Consider the following 18,756-nt stretch of genomic DNA (forward strand, 5'->3'; position numbering starts at 1 on the left):
ACACAGGCTGAAATGCATCACTGTCAAGTTTCGGGACACTGGGGACACAGCTAAGTTACCAAAAGCTTCCAAAGAGGGAAAACGCAGAATTCGAAGAACAAAGCACCAGGTCAGCATCACATTTCAACATTTTCACTGAAAAACACAAGATAAAGGCACAATGCTTTCAAAAGTCTGAGAAAAATATTTCTAATCTTCAAGTTGCTACCTAAACAATCCTGGGGTATAAACTAAACATCAGAGTAAAATAGTTTTCAGAATATGAAAGTCAAATTTTATCTCCTCTACATTCTCTATTGGAAAAGGAAATGGCAACCCACTCCAGTATTCTTGCCTAGAGAATCCCGTGGACAGAGGAGCCTGGTGGGCTGCTGTCCATAGGGGCGCATAGAGTTGGACACGACTGAAGTGACTTAGCATGCATGCATGCGTTGGAGAAGGAAATGGCAACCCACTCCAGTGCTCTTGCCTGGAGACTCCCAGGGACAGAGGAGCCTGGTGGGCTTCCGTCTGTGGGGTCGCACAGAGTCGGACACGACTGAAGCGACTTAGCAGCAGCAGCAGCACTCTCTATAGGAAGTTTACAAATAGGGTCCGGGAAACTGAGGTTCTGACAAAGTAGGGGAGAATACGCAGCAGATCAAGAGTTCTGCAGTGCAGTAGGCCAACACTCTGCAAGAGACTTCTTCACAAAGATAAAACTGAGAGCGGACACCTGAAGCGTCTCAACCTACTGAGAAGATGTTTGTAATTGGTAGACTTTGAGCGACTGAACGGAAAGAGTTTGAGGATAACTCAGTTTTAAAATCTGACTCCTATACAGAAAAAAATATAATTTTCTGTATATCCTGTATATAGACGTTGTATAGATGCTGAACTGAGCTGTACACCTGAACTTAATAAATAAAGCATTTTAAAACTAAGACGGAGCAAACCAAAAAATTAAGACAATTATCCCCCTTATGGCAGCAAAGGATTGTGCAGGAGAGGAAAAGGAATCCCAACACACTAATGGCTCAAGTGTCAATGAGGATTTTAAATAGTTAAAAAAAAAAACAAACACTGAAAACTGACTTAGATAATTAAAATGGGAGCATCAGAGAGGATTAATGTAACTAAAAATAACCATGTGCTGCGTACAGCTCTAAATCTTTACACATATTTATCCAATCCTCAGATATAAACTGATATTATCCTTTACATATAAGGAACCAAGGCACAGAGAGAATAAAATAACTTGCCAAAGGTCACACAGATAGTAAACAGTAGAAGCTTTGAACTTTGCTCTTCACCACATTGGCTCTCACAAAGTAACATTCTCATCTCCCTATAAAAGTCAACAGATAATGGTCAAAACAAAAAAATCAATAGAGTGGTAAAAACCCAAAATTCGGTTTAAAGAATTTAAAAAGATTGCCTTTGGGGAATGAGACATACACACCAATACAACAGAAGCAGCAGCTCAAAACCAAGCCCAAATATACATATAAGCACAGCACTTCAAATCATTCAGGCAAGATGTGAATTTCACAATGAATGAGAAAACTGACTAATCATCTGAAAAACATGTTAGATACCAACCCCAGCACACTGTCCAATAAATTTCAGCTGTATAGAAGATTTATAAGTAAATTATGCAATCATAAAGAAAACAGATGTGAATAATTATATAACAATTAGGTAAGGGGTTGGATTTTTAAGCAGAAATCTTAGGAAAAGACTGCTGGATTCAACATCATAAAAATTCACCAAAAAAACCTGCTACATGGTTCTAAAAAATTATAAACAATGTTAAAAGACAAACTGGAGGAAAGGCAAGCATTTAATAAGCTATTTTCCTGAATATGCAAATGGCTCACACAAATTAATAAAAAAAAACACAAACAGTAACAACTGTTTGAGGTGGAAAACACACACGAGCCACAGAACAATATAAATGGCTCCAGTCAAGCTGGGGGGAATACAAATGGCCAATAAGGATAAAGGAAGATGTCCCACCTCACTCAGAATTACAGCAATACAAGTTAACCAGAATACATATTTATCCTATCAGACCAGCAACAGGTAAAACACTATTCTTCCATTGCTAAGAGGGTGGCAAAACAGGCACTCCTTGTATGTAGTAAAAATAAATATTGATACAATACTCTTGAAGTGAATTTGATACTACCTATCAAAATTTAAACTGCCCACACACCTAGCCCCAGCAATCCCACTTCAAGGACTGCATCCGCAAGTTTGTATTAAGACACCTAATACCAAAGTAACTTTACAAAACCAAGTACCTGTCCATCAATAAGAAAGTAGCTAAACAAAATGTGGTCAGCCACAACTGAATACCATGCATCCATTAAAAAAAAAAAAAAGATGGTACACATTGTGAAGTTAAGCTAACTTAAGAACAGTTATGCACAGTGTGATTCCCTGTGTGTGTGTATTTTAAAGCGTGACAGGGATAAGACCTCTATATATGAAATGGTACACCAATACATCCTGCTCTCCCAGTAGAGTCTTGACAACCAAGGTGAATGATGGACCTAAAACGGCTTGGCCTAAAGTCCACACTAATAACATGTCAACGTTTCTTTTAAAGCATTGAGCAGGGGCAAGTTTCTATATACAGGTAAAGGAATATTGTGAAGCCTTTAAAAATAAAAGTATAAGGGCTTCTCTGGCAGTTCAATGGCTAAGACTTTGTCTTCCAAAGCAGGGGTGTGGGTTCAATCCCCGGTGGAGAGCTAAGATTCCACATGCCTCGGGGCCAAAAGCCCAAAACAGAAGCAATATCGAGACAAATTCAATAAAGACGTTGAAAATGATCCCATAAAAAAAACTATTTAAAAAAATGTAGAATCTTATTAAGAATGAAGAAATGGTCACAAGACGTTGTTGTTGTTGCTGTTGTCTGACTGTTTTGTTTATTTATTTGGCTGTGCTGTGTCTTAGTTGCAGTATGCAGGCTCAGTAGCTGGGCAAATGGGCTTAGCTGCCCTGTGGCACGGGGGATCTTAGTTCCCTGACCACAGATTGAACCCCCATATCCTGTATTGCAAGGCAGATTCTTAGCCACTGGACCACGAGGGAAGTCCCATAATAAGAGAGTTTTTAAGTGAAAACAGATTACAAATAGTGTGTATATGGGTTGAAGGGTATCCCCCTGAATTCATGTCCTCCCAGACTCTCAGAACCATAATCTTTGTAGATGTAGTCATAATAGATTTTCTTGTTTAGTTGCCAAGTTGTGTCTGACTCTTCTGTGACCCCATGGACTGTACCCCACCAGGCTCTTCTGTCCATGGGATTTCCCAGGTAAGAATACCGGTGTGGGTTACCATGTACAGAAAAAGGTCATAAGACTACTGAGAAAGAAACGGGACTGAGGCAACTACCAGCCAAGGAATACCAAGAAATGCCAGGAGCTATCAGAAGCTAACAAGAGGTAAGGAAGAATTCTTCCCTAAGAACCTTTCAAGGGGGCATGACCCTGGGGATGCCCTAAATTCAGACTTCCAGCCTCCAGAGTAAGAGAATAAATTTGTTTTAAGCCACCTAGTTTCCGGTAATTTGTTATGGCAGTCCCAGAAACCTGTATAGTGTGTAAAACACAACAATCAGGAGCACAGAAGTCTGGTCCCAGCTGCTTATATTTTAATCCCACTATTTATTACCCACACAACTTTAGGTAACCTCTTTAACCTTACTCAGTCTCTTATTTTCTGTAAAATAAGGGTAACAGTATTTACCTCTTAGAATTTTTATGAACATTAAATTATATATTAAGCTTAATCACTTAAAACGATACCCAGAATATAGCAAATACTCCACTTCTGTAATGCAAACACAGGCACAAACACAGTAGTATTAGAAGGATATATATCAAAAGGTTAAAACTGTTTATTTCTGAGTCCTATGAGTATGGCTTATTTTTTTCTTTTTGGTACTTCCTAGCTTATATGTAACAAGATTTATGCCATAATAAAATTATTATTATTAAATTTTAAAATAAAAAGGCAGCAGTTCCCAGTTACAGTTGTATGCAAACTGCATCCATCAGCTAATGATTTCCACTACTCAAAGCCAGTTGTCAAAGTATTTTTTTTTTAATTAAAAAGCAAAATTTACTTTAGAAGATAAAACACTGAAAAGCATTTAGAAGCACATGATTGTACCATTCAATCAATCATTAGTAAGCTGTTGCTGCACAATAGGCTATGAATCACTGACCTCAAGCACAGTAAGTCAAGTTCCAACTCCTGGAAACACACTGAAGACTCCAGGCTCACACATTTTAAGAAAACACAACTGTTCATTTTTAAAGTGAGTCTTTTCAAACCCAGTACACAGTAAATTCAATGGGGTTGAGTTTCATATTTAGAATAAACTGCTACTCCTCTCACACATTAACAAATCATTAGAAAATCACTTACAAAATCAGTTACCCTTCCACCAAGCAAAAAATGTATTAGTGTCATTTGCACAAGGTGGCTGAATAACGAGTTAAGTCTCAGACTTCCCTGGTGGTCCAGTGGTTGAGAATCCACCCGCCAGGCGCCAGGCGGTTTGATCCTGCTCTGGGAAGATTACACGTGCTGCAGAACAACAAAGCCCATGCGCCCCAGCTGCTGAGTTTGTGCCCTAGAGCCTGCGAGTTAAAACTCCTGAGGCCCTCGCGCCCTAGAGCCCAGGCTCCGCAACAAGAGAAGCCACCCCAAGAAGCCCGCACACCCAGACTAGAGAAAGCCCGGGCGCAGCCAAAGGTAAAACAAATAATACAAATTTTAAAAAAGAGCTAAACCTCTTCGGTGAGTTTTGGGTCCCTAAAAAGTTCAAATTATGAAGTGTGTTCTCTGACAATACCTCATGAGTAAATTCAGTCAAGCACACTACTAGATGTTTGACTTACATATTTTGCTCTTAATACACCAAAACAAAGGTTCAACATGGAATCACTAGATGAGAATCTGTTAATACAGTGAAGGAATCTACTATATTTGAAGAGACCAAATCCACCAATGCATGGGGTTTTTTTGTTGCTGCTGCTTTCTGTTGGTTTTTACTGTGTGTTTTTTCTTACTGAAGTATAGTTGATTTACAATGTATTAATTTCACTATTGCCCTGTCAATTTAAAAAGAGTATCTATTTGATCAGCCTATCCAAGTACTTTGACAGCTAATTCAGTACCCACTGAAGCTAAAGAGGTGCAAGAGATATGGTACTCACTACTCTGGATAGGAAGAATTATTATTCAAATAGCAATCCCACTATGAAAAAATTTTATACACATTTAACTTTGTATATGTATATACAAATATATGAACTTCCCTGGTGGACCAGTGGTAAAGAATCCACCTGCCAATGCAGGAGACACAGTTTGATCCCTGGGTGAAGAAGATCCCCTGGAGAAGGAAATGGCGACCCACTCCAGTATTCTTGCCTGGGAAATCTATGGACAGAGAAGCCTGGCGGGCTACAGTCCATGGGGTCGCAAGAGTCAGACACGACTGAGCGACTAAACCATCACCAGCACCACCCTGCTTGCTACCTGCTTATAATGCTTTTTAAGTTTTTCCTCAATAAAACATAATGGAAGGGCTTCCCTGATGGCTCAGTGGTGAACTGCCTGTGAATGCAGGAGCCATGGGTTCGATCCCTGGTCCAGGAAGATCCCACATACGTGAAGCAACTAGACCCGTGTGCCTCTAAGTACTGAGCCTGTGCTCTAGAACCCAGGAACTGCAACTCCTGAAACCCACGCTCTAGAGCCCTCAGGCTGCAACGAGAAGCCACTACAACGAGACCCTCCGTGCACACTGCAACGAAGAACACAGCTAAAAATAAAAGCTTTGAAAATATACATATAATGGCACAGATCCAAGAGAACTTTAGAAAGTTTACAGAATACTTTCCCCATTCATATCTACATAACTACAAATGTTACCTAGTTTTGAATAACACATTCTCTCATAAACTGATTACAAAGGATATTTAGTACAAGCAGACAGGCCTGGAAAGGCAGATATATAATATGGTGGAACCAACCTGTAGAGGGTTCAAATTTCTTCCAGAAATGATATTTTTGTTGGCTACTTAAATTTTAATTTGCTTTCATGTCATGTACACCCAAATTAAACCTACAAACAAAAAAGCCTGAAAGGAAGCTTAGTTTATAGAACTTGTTTCTTCTAACAGCACTAGACTTCAAGACTTCCATACAAATGAAATATTTACTCTCATCTACCTTCAGGCAGGTATTTATTAGTACTTTAACAAGTATCTATTGAGCACCTACACATACACAGCATTGCATCGGCTGCTTAGGGAGAAACAAAGGCTGTTAGGGGACATGTTTATCTCCAGGGTGTGTACTATGTATGACATCTGTGTGTTGCAAAGAATCGTACATGATGTTGGTAAAAAGGCAAGAGTGGAGTTCAGAGCAGACAGCACTACCAAGAATTAATGTCCCAATTAAAAAAAAAAGGATTTCATGAGGTATAAAGAGGAAATAATAGCATTCTAGGTAGAAGAAAAAAGTCAAAAGTTGGAAAAGCCAAAGCATGTGTGGCCAATCAGCAGGCGGCCAGCTTGAAAGGGGCAGCTGCTGTTGCTGCTGCTAAGTCGCTCCAGTCGTGTCCGAGTCTATGCGAACCCAAAGACGGCAGCCCACCAGGAGAGGAGCACAATATCCATCACAAAAGACATGCCCGCTGGATCACTCTAAGGAGAGTCCTAAAAGTCAAGCTAAAAGCACTCTTCTCTCTACCTGGCCGGCAACCAAGCCCAAAGGTTTCTGAAAAAGGAAGGGCCCTGATCAAAGCTGTGATTCAGAAAGACTGACCTAGTACTGGGATATCCACAAAACGGACTGGAGGAGGAGAGCCTGGTGCAAAACACCAGTTTGGAGACTATTCCAATGTTACCCTGTTAAAGTGGTAATATAATCTATCAACTAAAGTGATGCCAAGGAGAATGGAAAAAAGACAGTTGGGACGTGCACTGCAGAGTGGAAATGAACTGGATTTGGCAAATGATCTGGGGTGTTCAGGAAGGAGAGGGCACAGGAAATAAGTCAGTTGGAGGCTTCTGTCTGCAAGACCACTGGGGCTGTTAACAGAACAGAGAAAAGTCGGAAAAAGTTGAAAGACTGGTGTGGGCTAGAAGGGACTGATCTTTTCAACACACATTTAGTTTGGGTGCCGATAGAACATGATACATTTTTTCTCCAAACAGAAAACCGTGCACACTTTTCTTGACCAATTTTCAGGGGCGGGCAAAGATAGTAAATGAATGAATGTGCATGAATGTGAAGTCACTCAGTCGTGTCCGACTCTCTGCGACTCCATGGACTGTAGCCTACCAGGGTCCTCTGTCCATGGGATTTTCCAGGCAATGGTACTGGAGTGGATTGCCATTTCCTTCTCCAAGGGATCTTCCCAACCCAGAGATCGAACCCGGGTCTCCCACATTGTAGACAGACGCTTTACCGTCTGAGCCACCAGGGAAGTCTAAAGATAGTAAAGTACATACTAAATAAAAGTAAAGGGTATATTTAGTGCAGAGTCAATGAGAAGCCAGTTCCAGAGCATATGATATGACAAAATTAAACTACAGAATAAAGATGGACTCCTACCTCAACAAAATGCAAAAATTAACTAAAAATAGATCAGTGACCTAAATATAAGAACTGAAACCGTAAGATTCTTAGGAAAAAAACAGAGGTAAATCTTCAAGATCTTGGATAAGCAATGAATTATTAGCTGTAACACCAAAAGCGCAAGCAGCAACAAAAAATTAAACTTGACCTCATTAAAATTAAAAACATTTATGCACCAAAGGACATTAACAAGAAAATTTAAAAGACAATCCACAGAACTGGAGAAAATATTTGTAAATCATATCTGATAAGGGTCTATAAGAACTCTTACAACCGAACAATAAAAAGACAGTCCAGTTAGAAAACCAGCAAAGGACCTGAACAGATGTTTCACCAATAAAGATATAAATGGCCAACAAACATATAAAAAGACATTCAATATGATGAGTAATCAGAGAAATGCAAATCAATCTCACAATGAGGCACCTCTTTAGACTCACTTTAATATAAAAATGGCATACAAGTGTTAGCAAGTTTGTACAAAAATTGGAACAGACCCTCAACCTTGCTAGGGGAATGTATCAGATTGCTGCAAAAGTAACTGCAGTTTTGCTCTGTTGAATTTTGATGTTTGATATTGGAATACATTCTTAAATAAATGTGGTTATGTTTAATGCACATTTCTCGCTTCACTTTTCTTGCTAATGACTTGCTGTTTATTTTACATTTATTTTAGACTACGGAAATGATGTTAGACAAAAAGCAAAGTCAAGTGATTTTCTTATTCAAGTTCAATATGGGTCATAAAACAGTGGAGACAACTCTCAACATCAACAGTGCACGTGGCCCAGGAACTGCGAACAAACACACAGTGCAGTGGCGGTTCAAGAAGTAGCGCAAAGGCAGCAGGAGAGCCTTGAAGACGAGGGGCACAGCAGCCAGCCATCAGAAGATGACAGTGACAACTCAGAGACCAAAGCTGATTCTCTTACAACTACAGGAGAAGTTGCTGTCGAACACTCCATGGTCGTTTGACATTTGAAGCAAACTGAAAAGGTGAAAAAGCTGGGTAAATGAGTGCCCCTTGAGCTGCCCCAAGATTGCCGGGAGAAATATCAATAACCTCAGATATGCAGATGACACCACCCTTATGGCAGAAAGTGAAGAGGAACTCAAAAGCCTCTTGATGAAAGTGAAAGTGGAGAGTGAAAAAGTTGGCTTAAAGCTCAACATTCAGAAAACAAAGATCATGGCATCTGGTCCCATCACTTCGTGGGGAAAAGATGGGGAAACAGTGGAAACAGTGTCAGACTTTAGTTTTTTGGGCTCCAAAATCACTGCAGATGGTGACTGCAGCCATGAAATTAAAAGATGCTTTACTCCTTGGAAGGAAAGTTATGACCAACCTAGAGAGCATATTCAAAAGCAGAGACATTACTTGGCCAACAAAGGTCCGTCTAGTCAAGGCTATGGTTTTTCCAGTAGTCATGTATGGATGTGAGAGTTGGACTGTGAAGAAGAAGGCTGAGCGCCGAAGCATTGATGCTTCTGAACTGTGGTGTTGGAGAAGACTCTTGAGAGTCCCTTGGACTGCAAGGAGATCCAACCAGGCCATTCTGAAGGAGATCAGCCCTTGGATTTCTTTGGAGGGAATGATGCTGAAGCTGAAACTCCAGTACTTTGGCCACCTCATGCAAAGAGTTGACTCATTGGAAAAGACTCTGATGCTGGGAGGGATTGGGGGCAGGAGGAGAAGGGGACGACAGAGGAAGAGATGGCTGGATGGCAACACTGACTCGATGGACGTGAGTCTGAGTGAACTCTGGGAGTTGGTGATGGACAAGGAGGCCTGGCCTGCTGCGATTCACAGGGTCGTGAGGAGTCGGACACAACTGAGCGACTGAACTGAAACTGAACTGAGCTGCCCCAAATAAAAAATTCAGTGTTTTGAAGTGTCTTCTCTTATTCTATGCAACAATGAACCATTTCTCAGATTGTGACATGCGATGAAAAGTGAATTCTAGGGCTTCCCTGGTGGCTCAGTGGTAAAGAATCCATCTGCAAAAGCAGGAAACACAGGTTCGATCCCTGGTCCAGGAAGATCCCACACATGTTGGGGAGCAACTAAGCCTATGCACCACAACCATTGAGCCCGTGCTCTAGAGCCTGGGAGCCCCAACTACTGAACCCACGTGCTGCAACCACTGAAGCCCGTGCACACTAGAGTCCATGCTCCCCAACTAAAGAAGCCACTGCAATGAGAAGCCCTTGCACCACAAGTAGAGAGAAGCCCCCGCTTGCCACAACGAAAGAAGAGCCAACACAGCAATGAAGACCCAGCACAGGCAAAAAAATACATAAATAAAAAATTTTTTAAAGTGGATTGTATACAACTGTTGATGATCGGCTCATGCTTGGGAGAGAGAAGAAGCTCCAACGCCAAACTTGCACCAAAAAAAGGTCATGGTCACTGCTTGGTGGTCTGCTGCCAGTCTGATCCACTACAGCTTTCTGAATCCTGGCAAAACCATTACATTTGAGAAGTAGAGACGTATGCTCAGCAAATGGATGAGATGTACTGAAAACTGCAACACCTACAGCCAGTCTTAGGTCAACAGAAAGGGCCCAATTCTTCATGACAACGCCTGACCACAGGTCACACAACCAACACTTCAAAAGTTGAATGAACTGGGCCACGAAGTTCTGCCTCATCCGTCATCTGACCTCTCACCAACCTCTCACCAAGGGACTACCACTTCAAGCATCTCAACAACTTGTTACAGGGAAAATGTAACAACCAGCAGGAGGCAGAAAATGCTTTCCAAGAGTTCATTGAATCCTGAAGCTCAGATGGTTACAAACTTAAAAACAAACTTGTTTCTCATTGGCAACAATGTGTTGATTGTAGTGGTTCCTATTTTGATTAATAAAGATGTGTTTGAGTCTAGACAGTCTGAAACTCCAATTACTTTTTCACCAACCTAATAAATGACTCAGCCACTGTGGAAAATAATTTGGTGGCTCCTCAGAAAGTTAAACATAGAATTACCATATCACCCAGCAATTCAACTATGTATATACCCAAAGAACTGAAAACAAGTACTCAAACAAATACATCAAAACTCATACTCATAGCACATATTCACATATTCACAATAGCCAAAAGGTGGAAATGGCTCAAAATGTCCACCAACAGATGAACAGACAAACTGCATTTATATACATACAATGGAATATTACACAGCCATTTAGTGGTTTGGTTACTAAGTTGTGTCTGACTCTTGCAACCCCATGGACTGTAGCCTGCCAGGCTCCTCTGTCCATGGGATTCTCCAGACAAGAGTACTGGAGTGGGTTGCCATTTCCTTCTCCAGGGGATCTTCCCAACCCAGGAATCAAACCCAAGTCTCTTGTATTCAGGCAGATTCTTTACCAACTGAGCTACAAGGGAAGCCACATAGCCATTAGAAGGAATGAAGTACTGATGGATATTAGACACAACACAGATGAAGTCTGAAAGAAGTCACACACAAAAAGGAAAAATATTTTGATTCCATTTATATGAAATATCCAGAATAGGTACATCCATAGAGAAAGAATTCAGACTGCCAGAGGCTGGGTGGAGAAAGGAATAGGAAGCAACTTCTTAGTGGGTGTGGGGTTTCCTTCTGGAGTGATGGAAATGTTTCAGCTAGATAAAGGTATGGTTGCACATTATGAAGACACTAATTGCCACTCAAATTGTTCACTTTACCATGGTTCGATTTTAAGTCAATTTCACCGCAATTTTTAAAAAATCAACAATATTCCAAAGCAAAAATAAAAATAAGCTCCAGCTCTTGTTCACTTCTGATCCCATTAACCACATTCTTGCCAAGCCAATCATCCAGACAGCTCCGTTCCACTTGCTCCTTCCTGGTTTCATTCAGGAAACCTAACATGACACAACTTTTCCATCAGTTCAAATCCCCCAGCCATGTCAAACCTTCTAAGAAATCTGCCCATAGTGAGCAGTCAATATTTGTGAATCGCTGGTTCTGTCTGATTCAGTCCATCCCTACCAGTTCTGAAGCTTTCCTCTGTTAATTCAGCATCAATATATAAATGTTTCTTCCTTATTGTCCCCAAGCTTTTTCTCTCTTAGTTTCAGGCATGTTCTTTCTCTACTAGAGAGCAAATGATAATAGAGGCTGTCTCCTGCTTTGTATTACACCATCTACCAGGGGTCCATCCAAAATACATTTGTTTAAATACTGTCTGGTTGAGGGAATTCTTTGGTAGTCCAGTGGTCAGGACTCGGCGCCCAGATTCAGTCCCTGGTCAGGGCACTAAGATCCCACAAGTCATGTGGCCAATAAATAAATAAATACTGTCAGGTTGAGTTTTTGCTGTTATATGCTAAACAAATTGGAGTGGGGAGTCGGAAGATAAGAGGTGGTAAAGAAACACCTCTACCCACCCTAGCTATAATGGAGACTAGTTCTGACTTGATATATAATCAGAAATGCAAGTCTCACAGCAACTGAACAGTACAGGACAACAAGGTAGCTTTTACCATCCTCCTTTTAAAACTAAAAGGAGCCTGGATGTACCATTTGCAAACTATTTTATACTATACCCAGAGTCCCAACCTTTTAGTGGGGAAGAAAGCCCAAAGCAAGAACTCCCAATCTTCTTAAAAATGCAAGAGCGTGGACAACACTCTATCACGTTATGCAACCTTTCCTACTGATCCTAAAGCTGCTGCTTGGCACACATTTTTAAAGGAAACCATCATTAACAAGTTTTAATCCGTCATAAAGGGACGTCTAGATTCATACGTATACACCAGCAAGTGCATCAGAAACTCATTTAGCATACATGTGACTGAGAAACGGATCTCGATCAGGCAGGGGAGGCATGGTGAGACCAGAGTACACCTGATTTTCACCTCTAGCTTCTGATTCCACTTCATTGCACAGCGGTTATACCTTCCTGTTACCCAGAACGGTACCTCTGACAAAGCTGAAAGTCTACAGGACATTATTTAACAAAAATGTTTTTCCCTGAGTTATTTTTCTTAAAAAACATCTGTTCCATCCATAATGGGTGCATGCAGTCTTCCAAAAAATAAACACTGCTTCCTGAAGATACCTGTAGGTAACCTAGGATGTTGCAACACCCAAACTGCAAAGTACTAGCCTAATGAATGCTGTTATTTAGTTGCTAGGTCATGTCCTGATCTTGTGAGACCCTACAGACTGTAGTCTGCCAGGCTTCTCTAGGTCCATGGGATTTTCCAGGCAAGAATACTGGAGCAGGTTGCCATTTCCTTCTCCAGGGGATCCTCCTGACCCAGGCATGAAACCCACGTCTCCTGCATTGGCACGTGGAGTCTACCACTGGCCACCAGGGAAGGCTAGCCAAACAGGAGGGACAGAACAACCAACACTGTGTACATGCTCGTCAAAGATAATTAACTTATCTCTATAATGAGAAATAGGGCTTTCTCAGGTGGCCCTAATGGTAAAGAACCTACCTCCTAACGCAAGAGACATGAGAGACGCATGTTCGATCTCAGCGTCCGGAAGATACCCTGGAGTAGAAATGGCAACCCACTCCAGGATTCTTGCCTGGAGAATCCTATGGACGGAGGAGCCCAGTGGTCTATCCATGGGGTCGCAAAAAGTTGAAAACAACTGAAGCGACTTAGCATGCACACATAATGAGAAATAACTTTCACGTTAATGTCCTCTTTTAACCTAGAAGTGTTATTCGCCTCTTGTCACAAATGCTAAAGAATAACTCACCTTGAAAACACAACAGAGACAAATGACTTAGAGGGAACACAACTGAATTTAAAATCTTATGCTGCACTAAACTGTACATTTAAAACTGATTAAAAATGGTAAATTTTATATTATGTATATCACACCACAATTAAACTCCGCTCTCAATCCTGTTGGTTTTTGTTGGGGAAAAAATAAATCTATCAGATTACATTAAAGGATGAGAAACCATTAAATTGAATATTTTTAAATTATGTATGGTTGAAAACTTCTAGTGATTTGTATTAATAGAGGCTTTCTGATCTTTTAAGGAAGGTGTTTATTAGATATTCATCTCCAAGGAGGACACAAACAAATGAAAAAAGCTTAAATTACAGTAAGAAAGATTCAGTTTTGACATAATTCTAACTAGCAAGGTAATTAAACACTATAATAAGGTACCATGCAAATCTCTGCCCTTGAGGATTCAAGAATAAGCTACCTGGAAGAGTTAAATGCAATCTTACAGGAAAAACTGGAATGAACCAGAGAATCTTAAGCCAGCTTCCAGTTTCAGAATTCCAAGTTCTATACTCACAGCCTAATACTGTCTTTAGAAGACATTCACCTATACAATGTTATTCTAATATACAAATCATCTCAGTTTTGCTGCAGATACTGGGTTCCTTCACAATACCATTTATGTACTTTAGATACTCAGGAACTGAAAATTGACTACTTTTGTTAAGAGGCAGTTCCACCAATCTCTGGCAACATGGCTGCCAGCTCAGGTATAAACAGTACAAAACTGAAATAATACTGGGTTCTAAATTAAGAAGAAATACCTACATAGTACACATCCAACCTAAGACTAAAAAAAATCTGTGTGCAGGGTAGGTAATTTATAAGGCCAAAACATTCAATTTTGTCAGTTTTCAACAGTTTCTTAAAAAGTTGCTGGTTAACAACAGAAAATAAATTCTTACTTTTGAAAACAAATACACTGTCTTTCCAAATAGGGTTTCATTTTAGAAGACTCATTTTAAGCCTTCATTTTAAAACTTTTATTTTTATTTTACCACATTTTTTTAAACCATCACTAGACAACTGAATGGCGGTTATTTATTACAACCCAAAACAGGCACTTAGGAAGTCAGAGGTTATTCATCTCAAACTCAACAGGTTAACCACAGCAATTTGAGAGAAGTTTTGGCAACCTGTATCAGGACTATCTCAGAAGTTTTCAAAGTCAGACACTAAATGACGCTTAAAAACAATACATTTCTAGACTTTAGATATTTAACACACAAATATTTTGACTAAGTATGCATTCATGTATTTTATTTTAGCTAGAATTTATTAATTATAATTAGTATTTGTTTAAAATAAAAATCTAACAAGGCAAATTTAGCCAGGTCAACACTGGAATCAAAACACAATACTGGATTATGACGCTAACTGCTTTCATTGGAAAAAGAATAACAACCCTTACTTCCTTTCGTTCACAGATTTTTCACTTTATAATCAAAGAAAATAAATAACATATGACTTCCACAGTCAAAAAAATAGGTAATGTACTTACAGCTGAGTTATCACTTCACAGTCTGGATTCTTAAGAAGCTACTGACTTCTAACTGCTTTAGAACCAGAATACATTTTTAATGGCTCACTCCTTCGCTCAGAAATGTATCACACCTTGTTTTACACAGAGATAACATCTTCTCAGAACACAAGCTACTCTGTCACTAAGCTTAATAATTTTTAGATAAAATTCAAATAAAATTTTTATAATGCAACCATAATTTTTTTTTCTTATCCGCACTGAGCCTCACCTTTCACACCACTTAAAAACAATCTTAGACGTTAAACACATATACCTCAAGCATATAAAATTCATTACACTGTCTTTGTAGCCATAATAATTGGACTAATAAATACTGACTCTAAAAAACTAAAAACTTATTAGGGCAGGATTTAAATGGTACAACTCACAAGAGGGTAGGGAGAAATAATGATTTCTACCAAACTGGCAGCAACAATATGCCAAGTTTCCTATGCTGAACTAGTGTAAACAGGAAGAAAAGGACCTGGGGGTGGGAAGCAGGCAGGCAAGGGCACAACCCTCCTCAAGACATAGCTTTACTTCCAAATTTCACCAGGGTAATACCTCTGCTCAATGTTTCCAATAACCCATGCCACTCTCTATTAAACACACAGGCTGGTGCTCAGAAAACGACTGGAAGCTGTAGTCCCTGTTGGACATAAAAGTGGGGATCAGAAATACTTCTAAAAAAAAAAAAAAGAAATACTTCTAAACATCTAGGAAGTCAACCCCACTCTTACTATATCAACTTTAATGATAAAACAACAGGCACCACCAATGATGTTACACACAAAAATATTCACACATCACCTTTGGAGCCACCACAGCTACAAAACTCTCATTTATACGATGAGCACCACTCAGGATAGGGTTGCATGAGAAAGGCGATAAAGACAAAGCTTACAAACTCTTTTTCTGGCATTGCTTGAGGCATCAAGTAGACACGGAATAAAGGGGAGCCTGGCTCTGTAAGTCATGCCAAAAGAAACAAGATTCCACATGCCAGGGGACTGAGTGCCCAACACAGAGAGCAAAGGGCAATCATCTTATGGCTTTCTGACCAAAGAAAGATGAGCTACTTCACCTGAAATCCTCTCAAAGGAAGTCTACTGGTCTCCACTTCATCACTCACCTAGAGTGAACTCGACAAGCCCTCCTCAGAGAACAAGGGGGAAACCTTGCTTACCAGAAACAGCAAGTGCTCCACCCAAAACCAAGAAACACCTCTGTAGTCGAAGTTATCACGGCCCTCTGTCCCAAATCAGTCTTCTACAAGAAGACTCCAGGCCAAAAAGTCAAGTTCTCCATTTTCCCAAACGGCTAACAACCCAGCATTTTTTTTCCCGTAAGTGCCTCTGAGAGAAGCCCCTCTCCCTTCCCGCACTCTGGAGCCCAGAGCTCCAATCCCGTCAGAAAAGTTCCCTCCCGCAGGATAACCTCCTCTCCTTCACTTTTCCCCCCAGACCCTGCCCCCCGGGTCTAGCACGCCCGGTCCTCCATTAGTAGATCCCACCCCTTCCCTGGCACAGCTCTTCGGAAAGTCCTCTTTCTTACCCTACTCACTTGTCCTTCCCAGTAAAGTTTTCCCCTTTTTCCTGTCTGTTCTCGAATGGAGACATACACTTTAAGAGAGACGCACACAAATGTTCTTAACTCCCAAGTCTCACCCGTGCGCCAGGTTCTGCCCATAGCACCCAATTCTCTCCCAGAGTTTCCCCTCAGCCCCCGTCATCTTCAGCCTCTAACTCCATACCCCAAGCTTTTTTTCCACTCCGCAAGTTCGGATTTTCCGCTTTACTTTTAGCCAACACCACGGCCCCCTTCTTCCCAGGTGGACCCCGTTCCTCGATGCTAAAGCCCTTTTCCTCCTCTTCCCACGGTCCTCGGCGGCTAAGAACACTCCTCGGAACCTCAGCCCCAGCTCCCCCCACCCCACCTCCCTTCCGCCTCTCCAGCCCTCCGTGGCCCCCCAACTCTCCTCCTATGTCCCCCTCTAGCCCTGCTCGGGCCCCTAATTCCTCCCAGGCCCCGAGGGCTCCCCACACGCCCTCCCCGCCCCTGGAGAGAGGGGTGTCCCTCAGAGCCCGCCCGGCCCGCCCTGCCGCCGAGCTCGGGTGTCCCTTCCCTTCCCCTCGGGGCCCCGAGGCCGCTGCCAGGGGCTGGCGCGGCGGCGGAGCCGGCTCACCAGTTGGTCATGTCCAGGAAGAAGGCGCAGCCGGCCGGGTTGAGCTGGAAGCCGAGCAACCGCTGAAACTCGGAGATGAGCACGTCCTTGTCCGTGGTGCCCAGGCAGCTGAACTTCTGCATCAGCTCGGGGTCCAGGTCCACGTCCATACCCTCCATGGCTGGGGCCGGACACTCGCTTCCCCGCCTCCTCACAACCAAGCAGCCGCCGCGCCGCCGGGCCCGGGGACCAGGAGGGGGCCCGCTGCTAGCTGGCGCCGCGAGCCCGCTCCGCTGAGGTAGGCCCCGGGCCTCTCACCGCCTCATCGGGGTAAACTCTCTCAGCCGCTCACTCGCTCTCGCGCTCCCCCCCCTCCCACCCCCCCGGCGCCGCCGCCTCCGCCTCCGCCGCCGCCGCCTCTAGCTGCGCCGCCGCCTCCGCCTCCTCCCGCGCCGCGCCCACTGCGCAAGCGTCGCCTGCCTAGACCCCGCCCCTTCCTCTCTCAGAGGCCCGCCCTCAGTGGCGTCACAACCCCGTGACGTCCCCCGCGTGACCTCACCACGGTGGGGCGAGGGGGCGGGCGGAAGGAAGGAGGAAGGGGAAGGCCAGGAGGCGCGGGGAGGTGACTCCCTGACTGACCTTTTTCTCGGCCCGCCCCTACCCTGAGGAGGAGGAGTTAAGCCCTCGGGCTGGAGCAGGGGGAAAGCTGGGGGGTCTTGGTCTACGACCGTGTGAGCATTTTGGAGGTGAGGAAACTGAAGTCGGGAAAGAAACTAGAGACCAGGACGAGATCCAAGTACCAGACTGCACGCAGGACCCATTCTTCTTCGCAGCCAGGGCTTTGCCCCTCCCGCTGGAAGCGCTTGTTTGCTTAAGTTTCTAGAGCTGCTTTCGCAGAGGGATAATGCCCTGAATAGTTGGTTGCCGGCCACACACTTGGTGGCACCGGTGCTGTTTTGTTATGCAACGGTAGTCTCCAGTCTCCGGAAAGTAAAGGAGGCCTCGGTGCAAACGGCAATCACGGGTCCGTGCCAACACCGCATGTAATCTTCCACCCACTCGTCAACACCAAGCCTCTCAAAATAAAGTTTAAGTCATGAGAATGTGACCTGCCTTGTTTCGTTTTTAGAAAGCAAAGTGTTACTGTGCATATAGTACATATAGTACCTGATCAAGGCCCCATTTCAAAACTAAAGAATAAGAAAGGAAGCATAGGGACTACCTTCTTTCACCTTCTTCACCGTCTTCATTCCTTCTTTCACCACGTTTGCCCGACACTCCTACAGCCCCATGGGGGAAGGATGAATAAGAAATGGTCTCCTGCCTTTAAGTGGCTCTCTGTCTTAAGGAAAGTAAGAACCAGAAAGTTTGTATGCCTTGTCCAAAAATACAGAGCCGCAAAACTAGAAACTATCTTTCATTCCTATGTTTTCCATAACAATTTCAACAAGTAGACAGCTAGAATAAGAGACCAGTAGCATCTGGGGTGATGCTTTTGAACTGTGGTGTTGGAGAAGACTCTTGAGAGTCCCTTGGACTGCAAGGAGATCCAACCAGTCCATTCTGAAGGAGATCAGCCCTGGGTGTTCTTTAGAAGGACTGATGCTAAAGCTGAAACTCCAGTACTTTGGCCACCTCATGAGAAGA

General features: G+C 42.6%; 1 protein-coding gene across 5 annotated transcripts in view; it reads right to left on the reverse strand.

The window, feature by feature from the left end:
• The window catches only part of ILRUN (inflammation and lipid regulator with UBA-like and NBR1-like domains), a 106,005-nt gene extending 88,528 nt beyond the window's left edge, over nucleotides 1–17,477 (reverse strand). For 4 of the 5 annotated variants that reach the window (XM_005223263.5, XM_005223264.5, XM_005223261.5 and 1 more), the window contains exon 1: nucleotides 17,131–17,451. In XM_005223263.5, coding sequence (XP_005223320.1) covers nucleotides 17,131–17,288 — 158 coding nt within the window. In that variant the 5' untranslated portion in view covers nucleotides 17,289–17,451. Of the gene's footprint in view, nucleotides 1–17,130 lie in introns of all 5 variants that reach the window. The other variant, NM_001076471.1, reaches the window with a different exon arrangement.
• Nucleotides 17,478–18,756: the final 1,279 nt, after the last annotated feature.

The sequence above is a fragment of the Bos taurus genome, chromosome 23 (genome assembly GCF_002263795.3).
Source record: "Bos taurus isolate L1 Dominette 01449 registration number 42190680 breed Hereford chromosome 23, ARS-UCD2.0, whole genome shotgun sequence".
Classification (NCBI taxonomy): Eukaryota; Metazoa; Chordata; class Mammalia; order Artiodactyla; family Bovidae; genus Bos; species Bos taurus.